The sequence below is a fragment of the Scomber japonicus genome, chromosome 5, assembly GCF_027409825.1.
Source record: "Scomber japonicus isolate fScoJap1 chromosome 5, fScoJap1.pri, whole genome shotgun sequence".
In the NCBI taxonomy this organism is placed as follows: Eukaryota; Metazoa; Chordata; class Actinopteri; order Scombriformes; family Scombridae; genus Scomber; species Scomber japonicus.
In genome coordinates, this window is record NC_070582.1 from 24,560,326 (window position 1) to 24,577,600 (window position 17,275).

At 41.9% G+C, this 17,275-nt stretch overlaps 1 protein-coding gene across 1 annotated transcript in view; it reads left to right on the forward strand.

Annotated features, from left to right (window-relative positions):
* The first annotated feature begins 3,697 nt into the window (after positions 1-3,697).
* LOC128358824 (neural-cadherin-like) overlaps positions 3,698-17,275 on the forward strand; it is a 93,383-nt gene continuing 79,805 nt past the window's right edge. Inside the window, exon 1 of the mRNA XM_053319218.1 lies at positions 3,698-4,697. Coding sequence (XP_053175193.1) covers positions 3,698-4,697 — 1,000 coding nt within the window. The remainder of the gene's footprint in view (positions 4,698-17,275) is intronic.

Here is a 17,275-nt window from a genome sequence, read left to right on the forward strand (position 1 = left end):
CCTCCCAGGCTCATAAATAGCACAACTGGTCGAGTAATGGAAACCTGCCTAATGTCTGGGTCTTGCTGGGATAATTAACTGAGAAAAGAATTGAGTTGAGTTTCATTGTGCATCCAAGGTAATGCTCTCACTCTCTAAACTGTGTTTCAAAGAGAATCATCATCACTGCCTCTTTCAAAAATCTCATCTCTCAAAGCGAGAGGGACACTGAGCCGTGATAATTTTCATTTTCTTTTATTTTTCAATGACTATCCCCTGTGTCTTTTGATGATGTGAGAAATCTTTTAATGTGCTAAAAGCAAGTAGCGATTATTCAGGGCTAGAACCAGTTACTGTTTAAATCAATGATCATTTCTTAGTGCACTAATCACTCAGACAACCCCAGGCCCCTCTAATCAGAATGTAGATATAATAAAAGAGCTCCTTAGACAAGATGTGGCCCTGAAGTTGCACATTTTGTTTCTATCAAAACAACAGGCCATGCATTAATCATGAAATTATTTTTGGCTTTTTCCTTCAAAGTGGTTGCTGTTGTTCTCATTTTATATAGTTAGTGAGTCTTTCCATGAACAAAGCTTAGCTTTATTAGATGTGACAACCCAAGTAAGAAGGCTAAAGAGACACTCTGTAATGAGATGGTTTTGTTTTGTTGCTGTTCTGTGCAAAATGGACATTTTAAAAACCACTTACAAGCTCCACCACATGATTACTGGTGAAGGTAAATTTTGAACCTGGTTGCACACGTTGCTCCATAATTAATATCTCTATTAATATACTGTTATGGTTGCTACAGCTCAGCTTAAATACTACAGTAGGTGGTAGGAGCCTTAAGGGGATCACAGATCAAATCTAATTAGCCGTACCTAATACATGAGGGAAATGTCTTTATATTTATCCAGCTCCTCTAACTGCTTTTTGCCTTCGGGTTTTGATGAGGGGAAATGTCCCGAGGGGCCCGTATGCACAGGAACACTACAATAAATGACACTACAGAGCTGCTACTTCAGTCGATGTCACGTAGCTTCCAGAAATGGCTCTTTGCAGATCTTCCAGGGGAACATGTGGGGTAGGGTTGCCATAAATGTTCACTTTAAATGTTCACAGATGAATAGTAACCACAGAGCGGGATGCTTAGTCATCCATTTTAATTGTCCTGTCATTCTTTAATAAACCTGCCTGCTTCAGACAATTATTTCATTGACTTGTGCTGAACAGTCTATTTTAAAGACTCTACTTACTCTGTGGTAGTGCTAAATCCTCTTAAAACTCTTCCATTAACGCACATTTCCTATTTTTTAAACCTGCTTTGCCTGTAAAAATAATGGTCAACATGCAACTCATGCAACATCAGAACATACAAGTAACATTGTGGGACCTTGACCTCCTCAATCTCATGATCCCTTGTCACTGAGAGCACTGAAGCAAAGGATAAGCATTTAAAGCACTAGAAGGCAACAACCTTTGACTTTAGAAGCTACGTCCGCTTGTGTTTGAGTGAAGGGAATGGATTTGCTCAATTATTCATTAAGTAAACATGAAGCTTTCTAATGTTACTGTCTACAGTGAGATTTTTTTTTTCTCAATGCCCCGCAGCTCTCGGTTATCTATTGGAGAAGAGGGATGATGAAACTGTCTCATGATTAGATTATTTATTTTTTTAATGCATCACATCTTTGTTATTTTTAGAGAATGCTGGTGTTTTCATCTCAGGAGATAACTTCTGCCACCCTCAAGTAAACTATCCCTCATACTCTGGCATGGCCCCAGCGATTGAATTAGCCTTTGCTACAGCTATCTCCCATGCTGGCAGTCATGGCGATTTTCACCATGTGAGACAACATGATAAAAGACAGGATTTGAGTTGCATTCATGAAGCACTTAGGTAGTTCAAAGAGATGTTGCAGAGCGGAACAGAGAACAGAGATGGTTCAGACAGTGTCCTTTTTTTATGTCACAATTTCAACCCAAATGACAACACCAGTGATGCTACACGAGGTCATTTCCCATCTGTAGGCACCCTGTCATAATTTGTTCCAAGGTTATTCTAGTTCACATATTTTTTAAATATCTTTCCCGCCTCAGGTCAGAGATGTAAGAACACCAGTGAGTGTGGGATGGCTCTGGTGACACAGCCCACAGCTTGTGCCACGTAAAAGAATACAGTGAGCAACCAATATGAGCTTTGTGCTCCAGCTGCAGGCTGCGATTCAAAATTGTCTGGGGGCTCAGTAACAGTTACCAGAGTTATTGCCTTAAAAGAACAGTTTACTGCAGAGAGTGGATTCGACTAAAATTGCAGTGATGGATTGTGGCTTAAAATTGATAAGGATCTTTCAGCTGGAGCTTTGATGAATTTTCAAACTGAATACAGATGTAGCCTATATGAGCAGAGGGCTATCGTGGCATTGAATTAGAGCACATATCCAGCATAACATCACACCCCCAGGGCATATGAATATTGATCCGTGCTAGTCTAAAGTAAAGGTTGACATGATAAGGGAGACAAGCTCAATAGAGCCTATAGCCTTGCTATCTTATCCCATTATTTCCTTATCTTTTTGACAGTTCAGAGCCCTCCAGTCCATGTAATATTCAGTCTCCTGACTTGTCACATAGGAATAGGTGAGGGGAATTGAAAGTGTGCAGTCCGTGGGAATTAGCAGTAGCCACCTACAGATTAAGTTTAGAGTGCTCTGGTTGCTTGGCACGCCTGCAGAGTGGGAAGGGAGAGGAAGAGCAATCAGGGTGACGATGTTAATTCTAAACTCCGGTGTGCATATGCATGTAACACTAGCTGCACAGACATATGGAACTACTCAGTGGAGGCTGTCTCAAACTATCCTCTTTACACAGCTTAACAGCCCAGCTCATAGGACTTATATTGATGCATTTACATATATATATATATATTTATATATATTTGTTTTGAGTTTTTTAGCTTTAGATTAAACCTGTGATTGTTTGAACGTCATTGCAAAAAAGGGTCATTATAGGAACTGTAACCCAAAGTTTTTGTGAACAGAAGGTCGAGGTTCAGTTCAGGCTGGGAGATAGTGAGTGGACAGAGTGAATTTGTAACGCCCCCCTCAACTATACTGTATTCTTGAGCCTATAACTGCTTGAGCCAGTATTAGGATACTAGGTTGGTTGGTTTTCAAACAGAGCGGCGCTGGGGGAAAAAGGAACATATGTGCTCACTCGACTTTCTCTAGACAGAAGGGATGAGTGATTTTCTTTCCACCAACACTTCTTAATGCTGAGAGCGGATTTGTTGCAGACGGTGTCATACAGCTGGAAAGGCTCTTGCTGCGTTTGCACAGGCTCAGCTGGCGTGGAGAGGTTTGAGGCGGGGACCCTTCCTGACCATCACACAGGGTGGGGTTCACCGAGGAGCTTTGTCCCCGTGCGCCGCCACGCCCCCACGCTTGGCGCTGTCCGGTGCTGTGGTGCTGAACGCTGGGTACGAATACATCCAACTGCCTGCAGCGCTGTGGACTGCCTGCACGCAGCCGTGCTGCATGGAGCCAAGAGACGGATCTCACAGGATGAAAAAGCTTAAAGTTCAGAGGTGTCTCCTAGAAGGATCATATCGTGGATAACTATGAGGGAAATGTTTCTCAAGTGTTTCTCTTTTCTTTTTTAATGATTTTCTATCAAACCCCCTGAGTCGCTTGGAGGTACATAACTTGCCACCAACATGATTTGGGGTGTTTTGTTATGCTGCCTTCTCAAACCGGCTGCTGGATATCAAACACAGGAGCGATTGCCTTTTTTTCACGGGCATGTTTTTGAGAACTCGCCGACGGCTTCCAAAGTAAACGGACTGAGCATTCCGGTGAGGCGCATCAACGCGCAAAAATGGTGCCCAGTCTCTGGGATGCGCTTCAAACTGTACGGAAACGCCAGCGAAGATTTCCACGTTTGCTTCCACCACAAGCGGGGGAATATATTGCTAAAAACTTCCAGGGTTTTAGACAGAGAAGCTCGCTCAGAATACCTGCTGAGCGTCGGTCTGTGTTGCCAGCCCCTCCTGTCGGAGTCCGTCGTTTTCGAGGTTGCGTTTGTAAAAGTGGACGTTTTGGACACCAACGATCACGAACCCACTTTTCGCAGTGCAGACACCGTCCACATAACTTTAGATGACACCACAGCTCTCCGTAGTGTGGTTTACAGGCTGGAGGCTGTTGACGCAGATAGCGGCAAGAACGCAGAGTTGACATACATTTCGCTCCCCAAAAATGGCAGTTTCTATGTTGTCCCGAAAACAGGCGAAGTTTTGCTGGTTGACTCTATCCTGGGGCTCCCGTCTGAAGTCACATTCTGTATTTTTGCTAGAGACCACGGGTGGCCCCCTCTTACCAGTAAAGGTGTAGTGGTTACTATTGCTCCACAGCGGTGGGCAACGCGTCCTGCTGAATCAGCGGGGTCAGGAAGGGCAGGTCGGTCGCCGAGGTCACTCCTTGACCCTGGCACCCCGGTCTCCCTCAACGTGTCTGAAGATGCCAGCATTGGCTCGGTCATAACGAGCCTGAGTCCCACTAGGTTTCAGTCGGCCGCCTACGAGTTGATTTACCCGGAGTCAGAAAGCTCTCCAGTCACCGTGGGGCGCGACAGTGGAGATATCACGATAACCAGGAGGCTGGATAGGGAGACAGAGCCTTTCCTGGAGCTCACTGTTAAGATTCAGGATAAACGAGGTGTGTTCAGTATTCCACTATTATTCCACACTTAAGTTAGGTCATGCCCACCCCCCTTCCTCCACCCCCTCCACTTCCCCCTCACCATCCTTTCCCTGGGAATTATTTGCATTGTGATGTTAATGCCCTATTTTAATGGAGTGCTGCACATTACATGCACATGGTAAAACTGTGCCACCATCTGGACACCTCACCCTTCATCAGTGGAGCTGGCCTGACAGGCCTGTCATATCCATCACAGCCATACAGGGCTGTCAATATAGCTGCAGCATAGACTCATTCCACAGGTGTGCTTCATACCATCCATCCACATACCTGACATATGAGCTTTTACAATGCAACACCCAGTGGAATTATTTCCATGTACTCTGATATTTGTCCGGTGTATTAATGATGTGTGTGATTTGTTTCAATTATGGATGCTACGCATTCATCTGTAGCAGGTAGAGGATGGGTTTTTCACTATATGTTGGAGTATTTATGTATGAGTCTTTGTGAACTGGATGAATTATGTCCTTGATTGACATAGTTTGTGACTGTGAAGTTGTTTTCAGAGCTAATCCTTGCAGAGTGGCAAACCACTGCGACCCTCTCCCTCTCATCTGCTGGCATTACCCCTCTAATCCTCCTCTCATTCACTCTCTAGTCCCAGGGATTTGAGGTACCGCTGCCACAGTCAGGCAACCTCTCGAATTCTTGCAGGAAAGGTGAAACTCATATGTAGCCGTTATTCAAGTTTTGTTTTGATGCTGGAAGAGTTGGATCTTAAGCTGAAAAACAAGAATTAAAAAAAATAAAACAATAAAACAAAAACAAGGAATCAAAATGATTTATCATAGAGCTACACAGTGTGTGGTGCTTTCATTTGAATAGCCATGCTGTTTCATAGCACAGCATGATCTAGATTGTAATCGCATGCCTGATTGGGACACATGCTTATAAAAGGGGTGTCTTTAAGTTTTTCAGAGACAGAGCAAAAATAATCAGATTCCTGACTTTTTGTCTTCACAGATGTGTAACAGAAATAAGCCGCTCTAGCCTGACAGATATTCAGATACCTTCATCCATTTTACCTCTCTCACCTGTGAAACTCTCCTCTACTGATCAAAGCCATGGCATGTCCTTTATCCTGTGACTACAGCTTTCCAGACAGAATCCTGACAGGAGTCTAGGAGGAAAGGCCTTTCTTCTGCCTGTCTCATTCCCAATCCTTGCATATACAGCTCTCTGAGCGAAGGAGTCCATTTTAGCAGTTTAAAAAAATATATTTTTTATTTTTAGAGATTTAACCTAATCCCCCACGTGAATTCTCTCCCTATCGTTGCATTTTAGCTTGGTCTGTCTTATAGATGAAGGAGGAGGGAACTCACAGACATGTGCTTTGTGCACTTGCATTTATCTTTGTAGGTGTTTGTTTGTTTGTTTGTGTGAGTATGCAGTCATGCTCAAACTGACTCCAGGTATAATAACAACTGTTTTAATAAGGCCCCATGTGTTGCTTCATCTCAACTTATTTTACCACTGAACTCTCAGTAGAGCTGTCCGTGGTGCTGACAATCATCTGCTGAATGTTAAACAGAAATCATTGCCAGGCACCAGTTTTTCAACAGCTCAAAGAATGTTCCTGTCAGCAACATTTCATACATAACAACCTTACAAATATTTACAACATTACTCACATAAAAGGGGTGGACAAAATAACAGGTACACTCGAACACAATCCAGTGCAGCAGTATGAAAAAGCCATGACCTCAAAAAGCTGTGCCAGAGCTGACGTGAAGCCTCTACGAATGTAATAAAGGTACAGAATTAACCTTTGTAAACATTTATAAAAGGTACAGGTACAGGTTCTATTCATTTAGTTTTCCTTTTATTTTGTCCACATTACACATAGCAAGCCTTTAATTTTCATTCTAACACAGATGTACCATTACTGAAGAGATGTTACTTAAACTACATTGTTAATTCTGCTACCTCTATTACTATCATTAGCCTAATGCCAGCTCTTCTAGCCTGCACGTAAATGTGTGCATTTGTGATTGTTTTTCTGTTAACGGGCATCGCTGCTTGATGTTTGCTCTCCTGGATGATTCCAGGAATGCAGACACATCTGCCACAGTGTCTGTGTTGACAAAAGTATATGGGGTTATTAACTGGTGAATACAGATTTTCCGAACACGTGGCGAATATGTTCATTAACTGGTTAATGTGGGCATGAAATGCTATTCATAGTGGTGCATGGCTTTCTTATGTTAATACGTTTTCTGTGGGTTCAGTATTATGATTAGAGCCATCAGAAGAGCTGTTATTTGTTCTGTTCAAATGAAGATTAAAAAGTCTAGTTTGACACTTAGATATGTAAGATAAATTATTGTGGCACACTGCAGATAAGGGGGAGATGGAACAGCAGCTCTGGATTACTCTCAGCATGGGGCCCATCCTCATTGACATACTTACCTGGGAGCAAATGTACTTACCAGAAACTCATCCTCCGTCCTCCCCATGGCTCTGAGACGTGACATGTTTGAACACTGAGCTGCCGTTGTATTCTGTTGCATTAATCAAAAAAATGTTACAAGGTTCTATTTCAGTGTTGCACTACATTAAAATGTTTTACCAACATGAAATGGGACAGATTTGAACCACTAAATGTTTGTCATCCATCCATAAAAACACATAAACCAAAATATGGTTGCTCTCAGAATATGATTAAAATAATTCACCATGACTCTCATTTCTGCTGCTGCTGCTCCTCCTGATTTCCAGATCTGATTCAATTAGTCATCCTTGTGATTGGCATTTTCTGTTGAAATGTTTCCGTTAACGCACACATGCAACATACATGACTGCTCAGTGGGAGCGATTACAGTGTTTAACCAGCACAAGAATTCCTGGAGAGAATAATGGCATACTCTTGCTCATTTCTGAAGTAATATTCTTATATTACATATTATTATCACGGTGCTCTGATTCATTAGTCTGCTTACTTTTTAATTACACGTTCAAAATAAGGAATTATTTTGTTTTTTGCAATAACAAACTACTTTATTCCTCTTCTTCGTAATTATACTTTGTTCGAAACTTTAACTTAATAAGAACATTAGGTTGTATAACTCAGGATCAGGGTATTTTTAAAGAATTGTACTTATTTAGAGATCATGATACATTTTTGAGGGGTTAAGATCTGATGAGCACTTCACTGCATAAGCATAATTGTTTCAGTGGCAGGATTTCTGGATCCCCTGACAAGCTGTGACACTAGTCCTCCTACTGTGATGCATCAGATTTAGTACAGCATTACTGTAGCTTGTTTGTCTAAAGAGCCTGTTCTTGCTCAAGGCCCCATGAAAGCATTCCTCAGTTCTCCTTATCTCGATCCCCTGCTAACGTTGGGGAAATATTTAAGTTCTGAAATATATTCAGTACACCAAAAATCCCTGGAGAAAACAAAGAAGTTATATTTTTCTGACATAGCCTCTTTGTGTATAAAACCAGCAGCATAAGAAAAAAAAGGTAAAAGCAATAGAAGTAGGCCATGACTCATGACTCACAGAAACTGGTTATGTGGTGTTTTGAGGAGAGGGAGTGAGGGACCTCTACATTTCTTCCTGTAAAGGATGTTACTGGCCCACAGAGGACGTCAGTTTAGATTTGTATTGGTGGGGAATTTTTGCTTTTTGTTGTCCCACCCGAAGAATCCTTTTCTTTGCACCTGAGTAGGAATCTGTTAATGGTATTTGACGGGTTGGAGGAGTATTGAACAAGTGCTGCATTCCTTTGTGAGTTGGAGTGGGGGTTATTGGAGTGGTTTCTCCCTCTCCTTTAGGTATCTGTGGGCAGGATGGCATTCAGCTCGTGGTAATCACCTCGACTCTGCCTGTTTTGTCAGAACCTTCTTCAGCTCTCTCTCTCTCTGTCCCTCTCCTTCTTCCCTTTTCTGTCTCATAGTCAGCATCTCGCCTCATGCTGTCTTTAATCCAATTTCTCCTTTCCTACTCATTTTTTTTTCTCCCCACTATATTTGCATATTCCCCTTGTGATGTGAAATGAATTGAGAAAGAGACCGGATCTCATTTTTGTTTGTAATTTGTGACTGTGGGGCTGTTTGTTTAAGTAGAAAACAATTTCACAAAAAGCTGTCTGCATTTATTCAATTAAGTAAAAAAAAAATGCCTGTGGTAATAATGCTACCAGTATAATATAATATTTTCTGTGTGATTGTGAGCACGCGTGCACTTGCAAGTGCATATACATGATGTTATGTTCTTTTATCCACGTCTAATTGTGCAAATTTGTACACCAGTCTGTGTGTGTGGCAAATGTTATGATTGTCCTTTCAGTATCCAGATTCCCCTGCAGCAAAGATTCTCAGATTTGTTGCTTCTGACGACATGCTGTGAAGCTCTAACATGCCTGCAGCATTTGATTTCTACTCTGTGGTCTCTCAGATATCAATTGATGTGTCTAAGCAACATCCCTGCAGTCCTCTCTTCTCTACAGTCATAGCATGTATTTGACGCCATGCAGGAGGGAAGGGAGGTGTTCGTGTCACAGTGTTATTTTTTTAAACTTGAGATTAAGCAGACTACACGGGCAGGGAGGAAAAAGGAAAGCTCTTGTACATGTAGGAGAGATATTTGAAGTGGATGCAACTCACTACTATTAGGGGCACAAAAAGGTCAGGATTAGCTGTACTGCTGAAGGCATAGTCACAGAACGTGACTTTAAGATCAAAAAGGTGAAGAAGTGAGGCAAAGGTGGGAAATCTGAGGAGGAAGGAGGAATAGAGGGAGAAAGAGTTGGAAGGGGTGTGGAAAAGCATGTTTGCGCATGATTGTATTTTTCTGCGTGCCTATAAGCTTTGCTGAAGATAAGGAAAGGGCAGCCAGATCAGAGGGAGGCAGTTGTATACTGCTGATGAGAGGTCAGCTTGGCAAAACATAATTGTCAGATGGTTAGAGGGCTGAAGTGAGAAACTGTTGGGGTGGCAGGAGTGGAATGAGGTGTGCATGTACTCTAGCCTGTAGTGAAGAGTGGTTGGCTACAGGGCACAGGGGATGGGAAAAAATATAGTACTGTACTGCATCAAAAAGGGCAGTGTGTGCTTGTATTTGTCTGAAAATTGTTCGGGGGCAAATGGAGGGAAGACGTGAAGAAAAGTGTGACCTGCCCTTTGGAATGGCGTGAAGAGAGAAACAACAGATAGAGAGATACAGAGGCAGAATATTATGTGTTGCTCTGCTCTCTTTTTCCCAAATTTGAAGTCAATATGGCTCGCTGGCTGAGCTTACTTGGATCTTTTCTTCATTTTTTATGTGAGGTACTAATCAGGCCAGACACTCTCAAACTAGTCCTCCAAATTGAACGACAAAATAACAATTGACCTTCACAATAATGCACATGTGCTTCTTCTGGTTTGACGCCCACTCACTTGTCTTTGCCTTCAAAACATAAAAAAAATCACCATAAAACAGTCAAGGCACAAAAACCAATGGTGACTCTTGTTGGTAGGAATCAAAGAGCAAACAGCAGTCTTCAGTGTCAGAGTCTGACATTTTATTGACCTGTTCATTCACCATGACTACTTACCTGCATGGAATTTGTGGCTTGAAAACATCATTATGTCTGTTTTTTTGTGTCCAGGTGTGGCAGCTGGCTGAAAACTGAGTCTTGTGTCTGAGTGTCATTAATGACAAAAGAAGAAACACTAGATTGTATTATGACAATGACATAAATTGCACTTAATGTTCACGTCCGCTTAATTAGGTCAGTATTGACCTGATACCACTTGGTGGATCCGATCGGTATACTTTCAGAATAACTAGAGAAGACGAAGGAAGAGAAAGTATTTGTGTGCATGTGTGTGCGTGTGTGTGCGTGTGTGTGCGTGCTTATGTTAGAGCACAATAAGTTGAGTTCAGTGTCAAAAAACATAATTATAGAACTGTAGACGTGGAATGAGAGAGTACATATATGCTGCTCTGTTTGCATGAGCAGTGATCTCATTACTGCAGAATCTTCAACATCAGATTCACATAAACAATTTTGCAACTTTGTGTATGAGGTGTAGGGAGAGCTTTGAGTGCTGCACATAACACATTGCTGAGAGGACAGGGAGGACAGGGAGTTTTTATCTGGCCAAGGGTCTGCATTATTGATGCCCATTACCACAGACATTGTCAACTCCAGACATTGCACAGAGGCAGTTGCTGTCAGGTAAATGTCTTGCTGACCTCAAACGGCACAGATTCCCAGAATGCCACCGTGCAACCTGGTATCTATCTGTGTGATAAATGAGCTTGCACTTGCACATTGTACGAGGAGCTTATCACCAACTGAGGTTCTGTTTTATTAAATCTAATCCATGATGCGCTGCCACCAGCACAGTGGGAGACAAATGTTTTGAGTTTGAATGTTTTGTTGATATGAATTTCGTTTTCTGCCAGTGTTTGTGCTGTGATTGCTTCAATTTGGAATGCTTTGTAATGAACACAGTGGCAGAGTTTATTTCATTGGATGAATGTCCCCTTCACTCCTGCCATTTACCCTGTTCATCTAAAACTTTTGTTTTTGCTCCACCTTTGCATGCTGGACAGCCTCTCTGTGGCATTTCCCCAGAGAGCTGAATTGATTTTGTGCTATTGATTAACCAGGAGCTGTTTTGCTCCTAGTCACAAAACATCACTTTAAACAACAATTTATATGTCGCAGAATAGGCTGTGACAGACTATTGCTGATAGTTTACAAACTCACGGAGAGGTAGGTGTGTGATTGAGTTGAGGGGCTGATAGAACTGTCCTGAAGCACTCTAATGAATCAGGCTTTCAGACAAGCCTGCCTATAGGCTGGAATGAGTAAGGGAAGATTGGAGCCTACACCGGGATGTGCTGTGGGAATTCAGTGCTTGTCCTTATTTGTCTATTTGTGCTTGAATTTCCCAACCTTTGTGCACCCAAAGGTCCAATTAACTGAGCATAACAATGGTTGCAGCTCTGCTGTCGGTGGCCCAAGGAGGCACTGATAAACACCCAGGACACAGACAACTTTGAAATCTTTGCCGGGTGAACTGTGAACAAGGAGATTTTTAATGCAGGGAAATAGATCACATGATTGTCGAAGTTGCCTAGTTAGATGTTTTGACATGTCACGAACTTTGCTTCTGAATAAAGTGCACAATTTGTAGAAATTGTAGTAATTGCATGACACCAATTTGCACAGAGAGGGTGTGGCTTTTGTTGAAAAGATGAAAATAACTGCCATTGCAAAAAGAGATGGTAGAATAAAGAAAAGGACTTTTGCTAAATTTTAGTCTGACTGGCGATCAAAAGGACTATGTAGAAGGCAAGGGAATTGTAGCTCAGATCAGAAAATGTGTTTGAAGATGATGTCCATCTCTTAGTTCAGTTATTCAATCACTTGCAGGAAACAGATAGAAAGTCTACCACTCCATCACTACCAGAGGAGGGCTGATTACAGTAGCAGGTGTCTTTGATGCAGAGAAAATGTAGTGCCTCTTAGGCCTGATGAGCAGCATCTATGAGAGACCATGGGCTACATGGGCTATTGTATGGATATTTCCAAATGTTACTTTCAATGTGTGTGTGGGAGAGCGGCTGATGAAGAGACAGATATGCAAACAGAGGATCTAATCTCCACAAAGGACGATGTACAAAAGACCATTTTTGTTTGTTTTGTGAGCTGGCTTTGGACTCTTGATCGTATGCTTTTGTTATGTTCTTCCCATCTGTATTTGGACATTTCTGTTATGCGTGTTCCAAACTTGGCTGATATCTGTGTGTGCATATGGAGCACGTGTGTGAGCGTTTCTTGCTTTAACCACGTTCCAGCTACCAATTTGTGTCTGTTCTCAGTGGAACCAGTGAATGTGCATGGCTTTCTTTCTATCTTTCACTCTGCCTCAACAGTGTAGGGCTTAATTCCGTGGACTAATCAGACCATATGGTCTCTACAGTCTTATGATGTGCTGCGAAGGGTAGGATGGGGATGCTACTGTGTCGTTAACAGTGCCAGCCTTGCCGTGGAAACACATAGATACGCACTACTGCCACACATTAAGGATCAAGACCTGGAACTGTGAGCACAGAGTTTGCTGCAGCCCTCATTAGCTCTTTTTACTCAAACTGAAACAAAGGAAATAAAAGAAAAATGATGCAGGGACAGTGAGAATGTTTGTGTCTTCTACACAGTGTGGACTGTATATCTGTTTCTGTTTAGACCCCAGTTTTGCATGCCATTTTTCACAAGTTATCGACTCATAATTACTGCTGCCCTTTCTGCCACAACGCTGCAGCTGCTATTTAATCGAGTAATTTCAATAATTAATTGTGTGAATGTGCGTTAACTTGATTTGATGGATATCTCTGGCTGAGAAATGACTGCGTCTTTCAAACACGAAATTGAAGATCTGTCCCTAAATATTCAGTTAGCCTATGAATAATCATGCATTCAAAGTTACAAATGAGTCACTCAGCATGTCCTAATATTTAGACTGAGTTTGAGATCACCATATATTTATACTAAATCTTACGGATTGAGATTACTTGTTCATGATCATATTCATACATATTACATACATATTATACATTCCCATCGGACGGCATTACAGTCGATTACAGTCGTTCTTACCTACATATGGTATATATAATCATCGATTCATTGTTAAGGCAGCTCTGATACCAGATATTGTGATAAATCATGATGAGGTAGGGGAGCTTGCTTTCTTTCACACACAGTGGGTGATAAACATTGATCTTGTTTAATCTTGCTGGCCTGCTGCTAATGACGGGAGATGATGGTCCACACAGGACAGACTGCTCACTGGATTAGACATCTAAATGAGGACTTTATCCTCATCCTCTCTTCCTCTTCCCCATTACCAATAAGCCAAACCACAGTCACATGCTGATTTACACCATTATGCATGTGACTAGTGCAGTGTGTGGCATGCTTTGTGTATGTGTACATGTGATGCTGACAATGGACAAACCATGTCCATGTGTGGTTAGTCAGTGTGCATTCATGCAAGCATGTGGCATTTACATGGAAGGGACACTGTCAGAGCTGGAGTCGCTCACAATGCTGTTCCATCCTAATCTTCCTGTACTTCCACAGCAAAACATTTATAATGTTCAACATATTATTGTACTTTTGCACAATAATAGACAATGATGGGGTGTTCCCAGAATGCCTCCCTCTCTGGTATACTAAACAAACAAAGACCCAGGTTCTGGTTTCAGTGATAGATTAATGCTGTCTCACCCATACACTGTGGCTTGTTTTCCCATTAAACCTGTGCGGCTCCCTCTGTTGCTTCTGCCTGGCCCTGGTCTTGGTGTGTGTGTGTGTGTGTGTGTGTGTGTGTGTGTGTGTGTATGTGTTTGTTTGCGCGCGCATCTCTGAATGTGTATGGGCTGTGTGTTTATGTTTGTTTGCCTATAAACGCGCTTCTATAGAGAAGATATCGAAAGGGCTGTGAGGACAACTGCCATCAATCACCAACTCAGAAGGAAATGGAGAGAGGGATGGAGGATGGAAAGAGAGATAGAGTTCGCCACAGGAAGCAGCATCTGGAGAAAAGAGAAGAGGGAGAGACAGAGGAATAGTGGATGAATGGATGGAGCAGTCCGGGCTGGCTCTGATTGAGCTGGGTAGTGTAGTTTATATCCTTTAGAGATAAGGCCGGGGAGCACTGCTCAGCAGCTTCCTCCCCCTGTAGCTTGAACTGAGCTTGATAATAAGAAAGTGTGAATGGGGCAAATTGAATTAATGCCGCGGCACACCATAAAAGCCCTAACTATAATGCATTTTAAAATCCTATAATGAGCAGAGAGCTAAAATAATTTCACACTCCAGTGAAGAAGATGGACCCCTAACAGATTTTGGGCCTGGCTGACACTGCCAGGGCTTTTGTCATTTAATGTGACTCTAGGTGCTATGTCGAAATGATACTTACTCTTACTTCCTGGGGTACAGCAGCGTGAGGCAAAGTTAGCGAACAAACCATTCACATTCCCGCAACACGTACAAAGATTAATCAGAGCAGGGAGCGGCTGCTTGCCTGCTGATGTCTCGCTTGGGTCAGTTTTACAGTCTCGGGGTAAAACAGAGTTGTAGAGAGGGCACATCTGCCATGAAAGTACTCCCTCATTACTCTCCATTAACAGCCCATTCAGTGATGGGAACAGCAGTAGGAGTTGGACCCTATCCCGCTTGTGTCCAAGCACACACATGATTGTGCTCTACCACACACACACACACACAAACAAACACACACACACACACACACACACACACACACACACACACATGCCTTTCCACGCACAGAAACACACAAAGTATTTTTCACTGTTTTCTGCCTTCACATGCTCTCAGCTCTCCCATCCTAATCATTAGAGTCACACCGTCATAAAGCTGAAATTACCTCTCCATCATCAAACCAGGGAGGAGAGAGAAAGATAGTTCTCTGACACACACTAACAGTAACAGACGGGTGCTGATAGAGACTAATGACCAAATGAAAGCCTCTGTATGAGCAGTGCACCTTCCTGGCTGGAATGGAAGAGAGCAGCATGGTATCAACTGCTATTTCCTTTACTCTTCTCTACCTTCATGAACATCAAACCTTACTCTGCTCACTATTCCTCAAGGATTTTTTTACTTTTTTCTTTTTCTGGAGCTGCATTAGGTTTCTTCGAGCTGCACTTTCTTCTTAACCCCAGGCAAGTGTGAGCTGAAGGGTGCGTCTCACTCATCTCACTCATCTGCTTTGGAAGCACACACACACACACACACACACACACGTAAAACAAAAGTATGCCGCACTGACATCACACATGAAAGCCAACAAGTGCACTTGGATGCACAAGCAAGACACAATTCAATAAAACTTCAATACCAAACAAATGCTTGCACACACATGCACACACATGGTATATGCAAGTAGGGAAAACACAGACATCACATGTTCCCAGCTTTAGGCAGGAAAATGAAAGCATAGAGCGAGATGCAAAGCAGTGCAGGGAGAAGCCAAATAACAATTTATATTGGTATACCTTACATCCTCTTGAGAGTTAGGATGGGAATATTCCATCTTGCAGTGTCATTTAGATAAAATCTTCTCGCCACCTTTCCAAATGACTGGTATCTCCTGTGAACTGTGCAACAGGGCGTGCACATGTGCTGTTGTGCATCCATGTCATCTGTAGTGTAGTGGGTTGGTGGGTGGAAAGGTAGGTTAGAGCACCGTGCACAGTACTGTGTAAATGCTTGAGTGCATATTATTTCTACACACAAGTGTCTATTAGTATAGCAGCAACATTTTTCTATCACAAATTTGAGAAGAGAAAACGCACTTCACAACCAGATCTAATTATGCATGATATCACACATAGTTGTGAAGATACTTGACTGCTAATGTAGTGCTTATGTAGATTCAACCTCATATCTGGAATAATAGTTATTTCTCCCGAGTTTATTTGAGATGAAGAAATGACTCCTACACTGTCAATCATTTGTGTTCACTTTAATTTTAAAATTTACATCCATTTGTTTATTTTTCTCCTCCTGCCAATCAAAAGCTCCAAGAAAGCAGAAATAAAAGAGGAGCTGCTGCATGCCAGTTTTAGCTTATTGTGCTGCCTTCTGATCAATTTTAGGCCTTAAGATCTTATGCTTACAAAACAAATTGGGTGTCTACAGCCTCTGTTAGGGAGCTTTTAACTCCCAATCTTACAAAATATCTATACAGAAAGCTCTTTTGTTCAGACTGTTTCAAAGTGTGGATAAGTATTTTCAATCAGGACCTTTAAACTTTGAAAACACTTCCCTCAAGAAATGCTAACAACAACATTGTATATTCTTTAAGACACAACTGAAAAGCTAATTATCTTGCATTCAACAGTAAACCTGTTACTACCCTCATTATGCTGCAGGACTAATATTGATTTTTTGGGAGCACTGGGTCCTGCTGGCTTTGATGGTGTATTTAGCATTTGCAAAGTTGTTAATGTGTGTGTTGGTGGTATTCTCAGGGTCTTAATTGAAAGGTGTGGGCTTCAAAAGTATTCAAGCACTATTGATAGTTTGTTCAGTCAGTTTTGTTTTTGTTTTGTTGTTGTTTTTGTTAAGTTTAATTTTGAAACTTATTACAGTGAAATGAGCACTGCTGCACTTGGAGAATTACCAGTGTGCATTGTTGTCTACCCAGGGTCAGACGGAAATATCAATATTAATTTAAATGTCTGCACAAACAAAAATAAGATTGGTCTTGGAGATATTGGTGGCTAGCTTGCGTGCTAAAAAGATTCAACATCTAAATAAGATAATAAGAAGGGGTCTAACCCTGTGTCTGTGTTGGTTTATTAATATTTGTCCTGTGGATCCAATTGCCATGAGCTGGAACGAGTGAACACCATGAAACTTGACCCAATGACTGGGAATAATGTGCATGTACTTCTCAAGAAATATGTACCCAATCGGCTAGATGGGGGCGCTGTAATTAAGGTCTAAAAATTCAGGTTTGAAAAGCAGAAACCCTACAGCATTTCAGTAATTGTGCA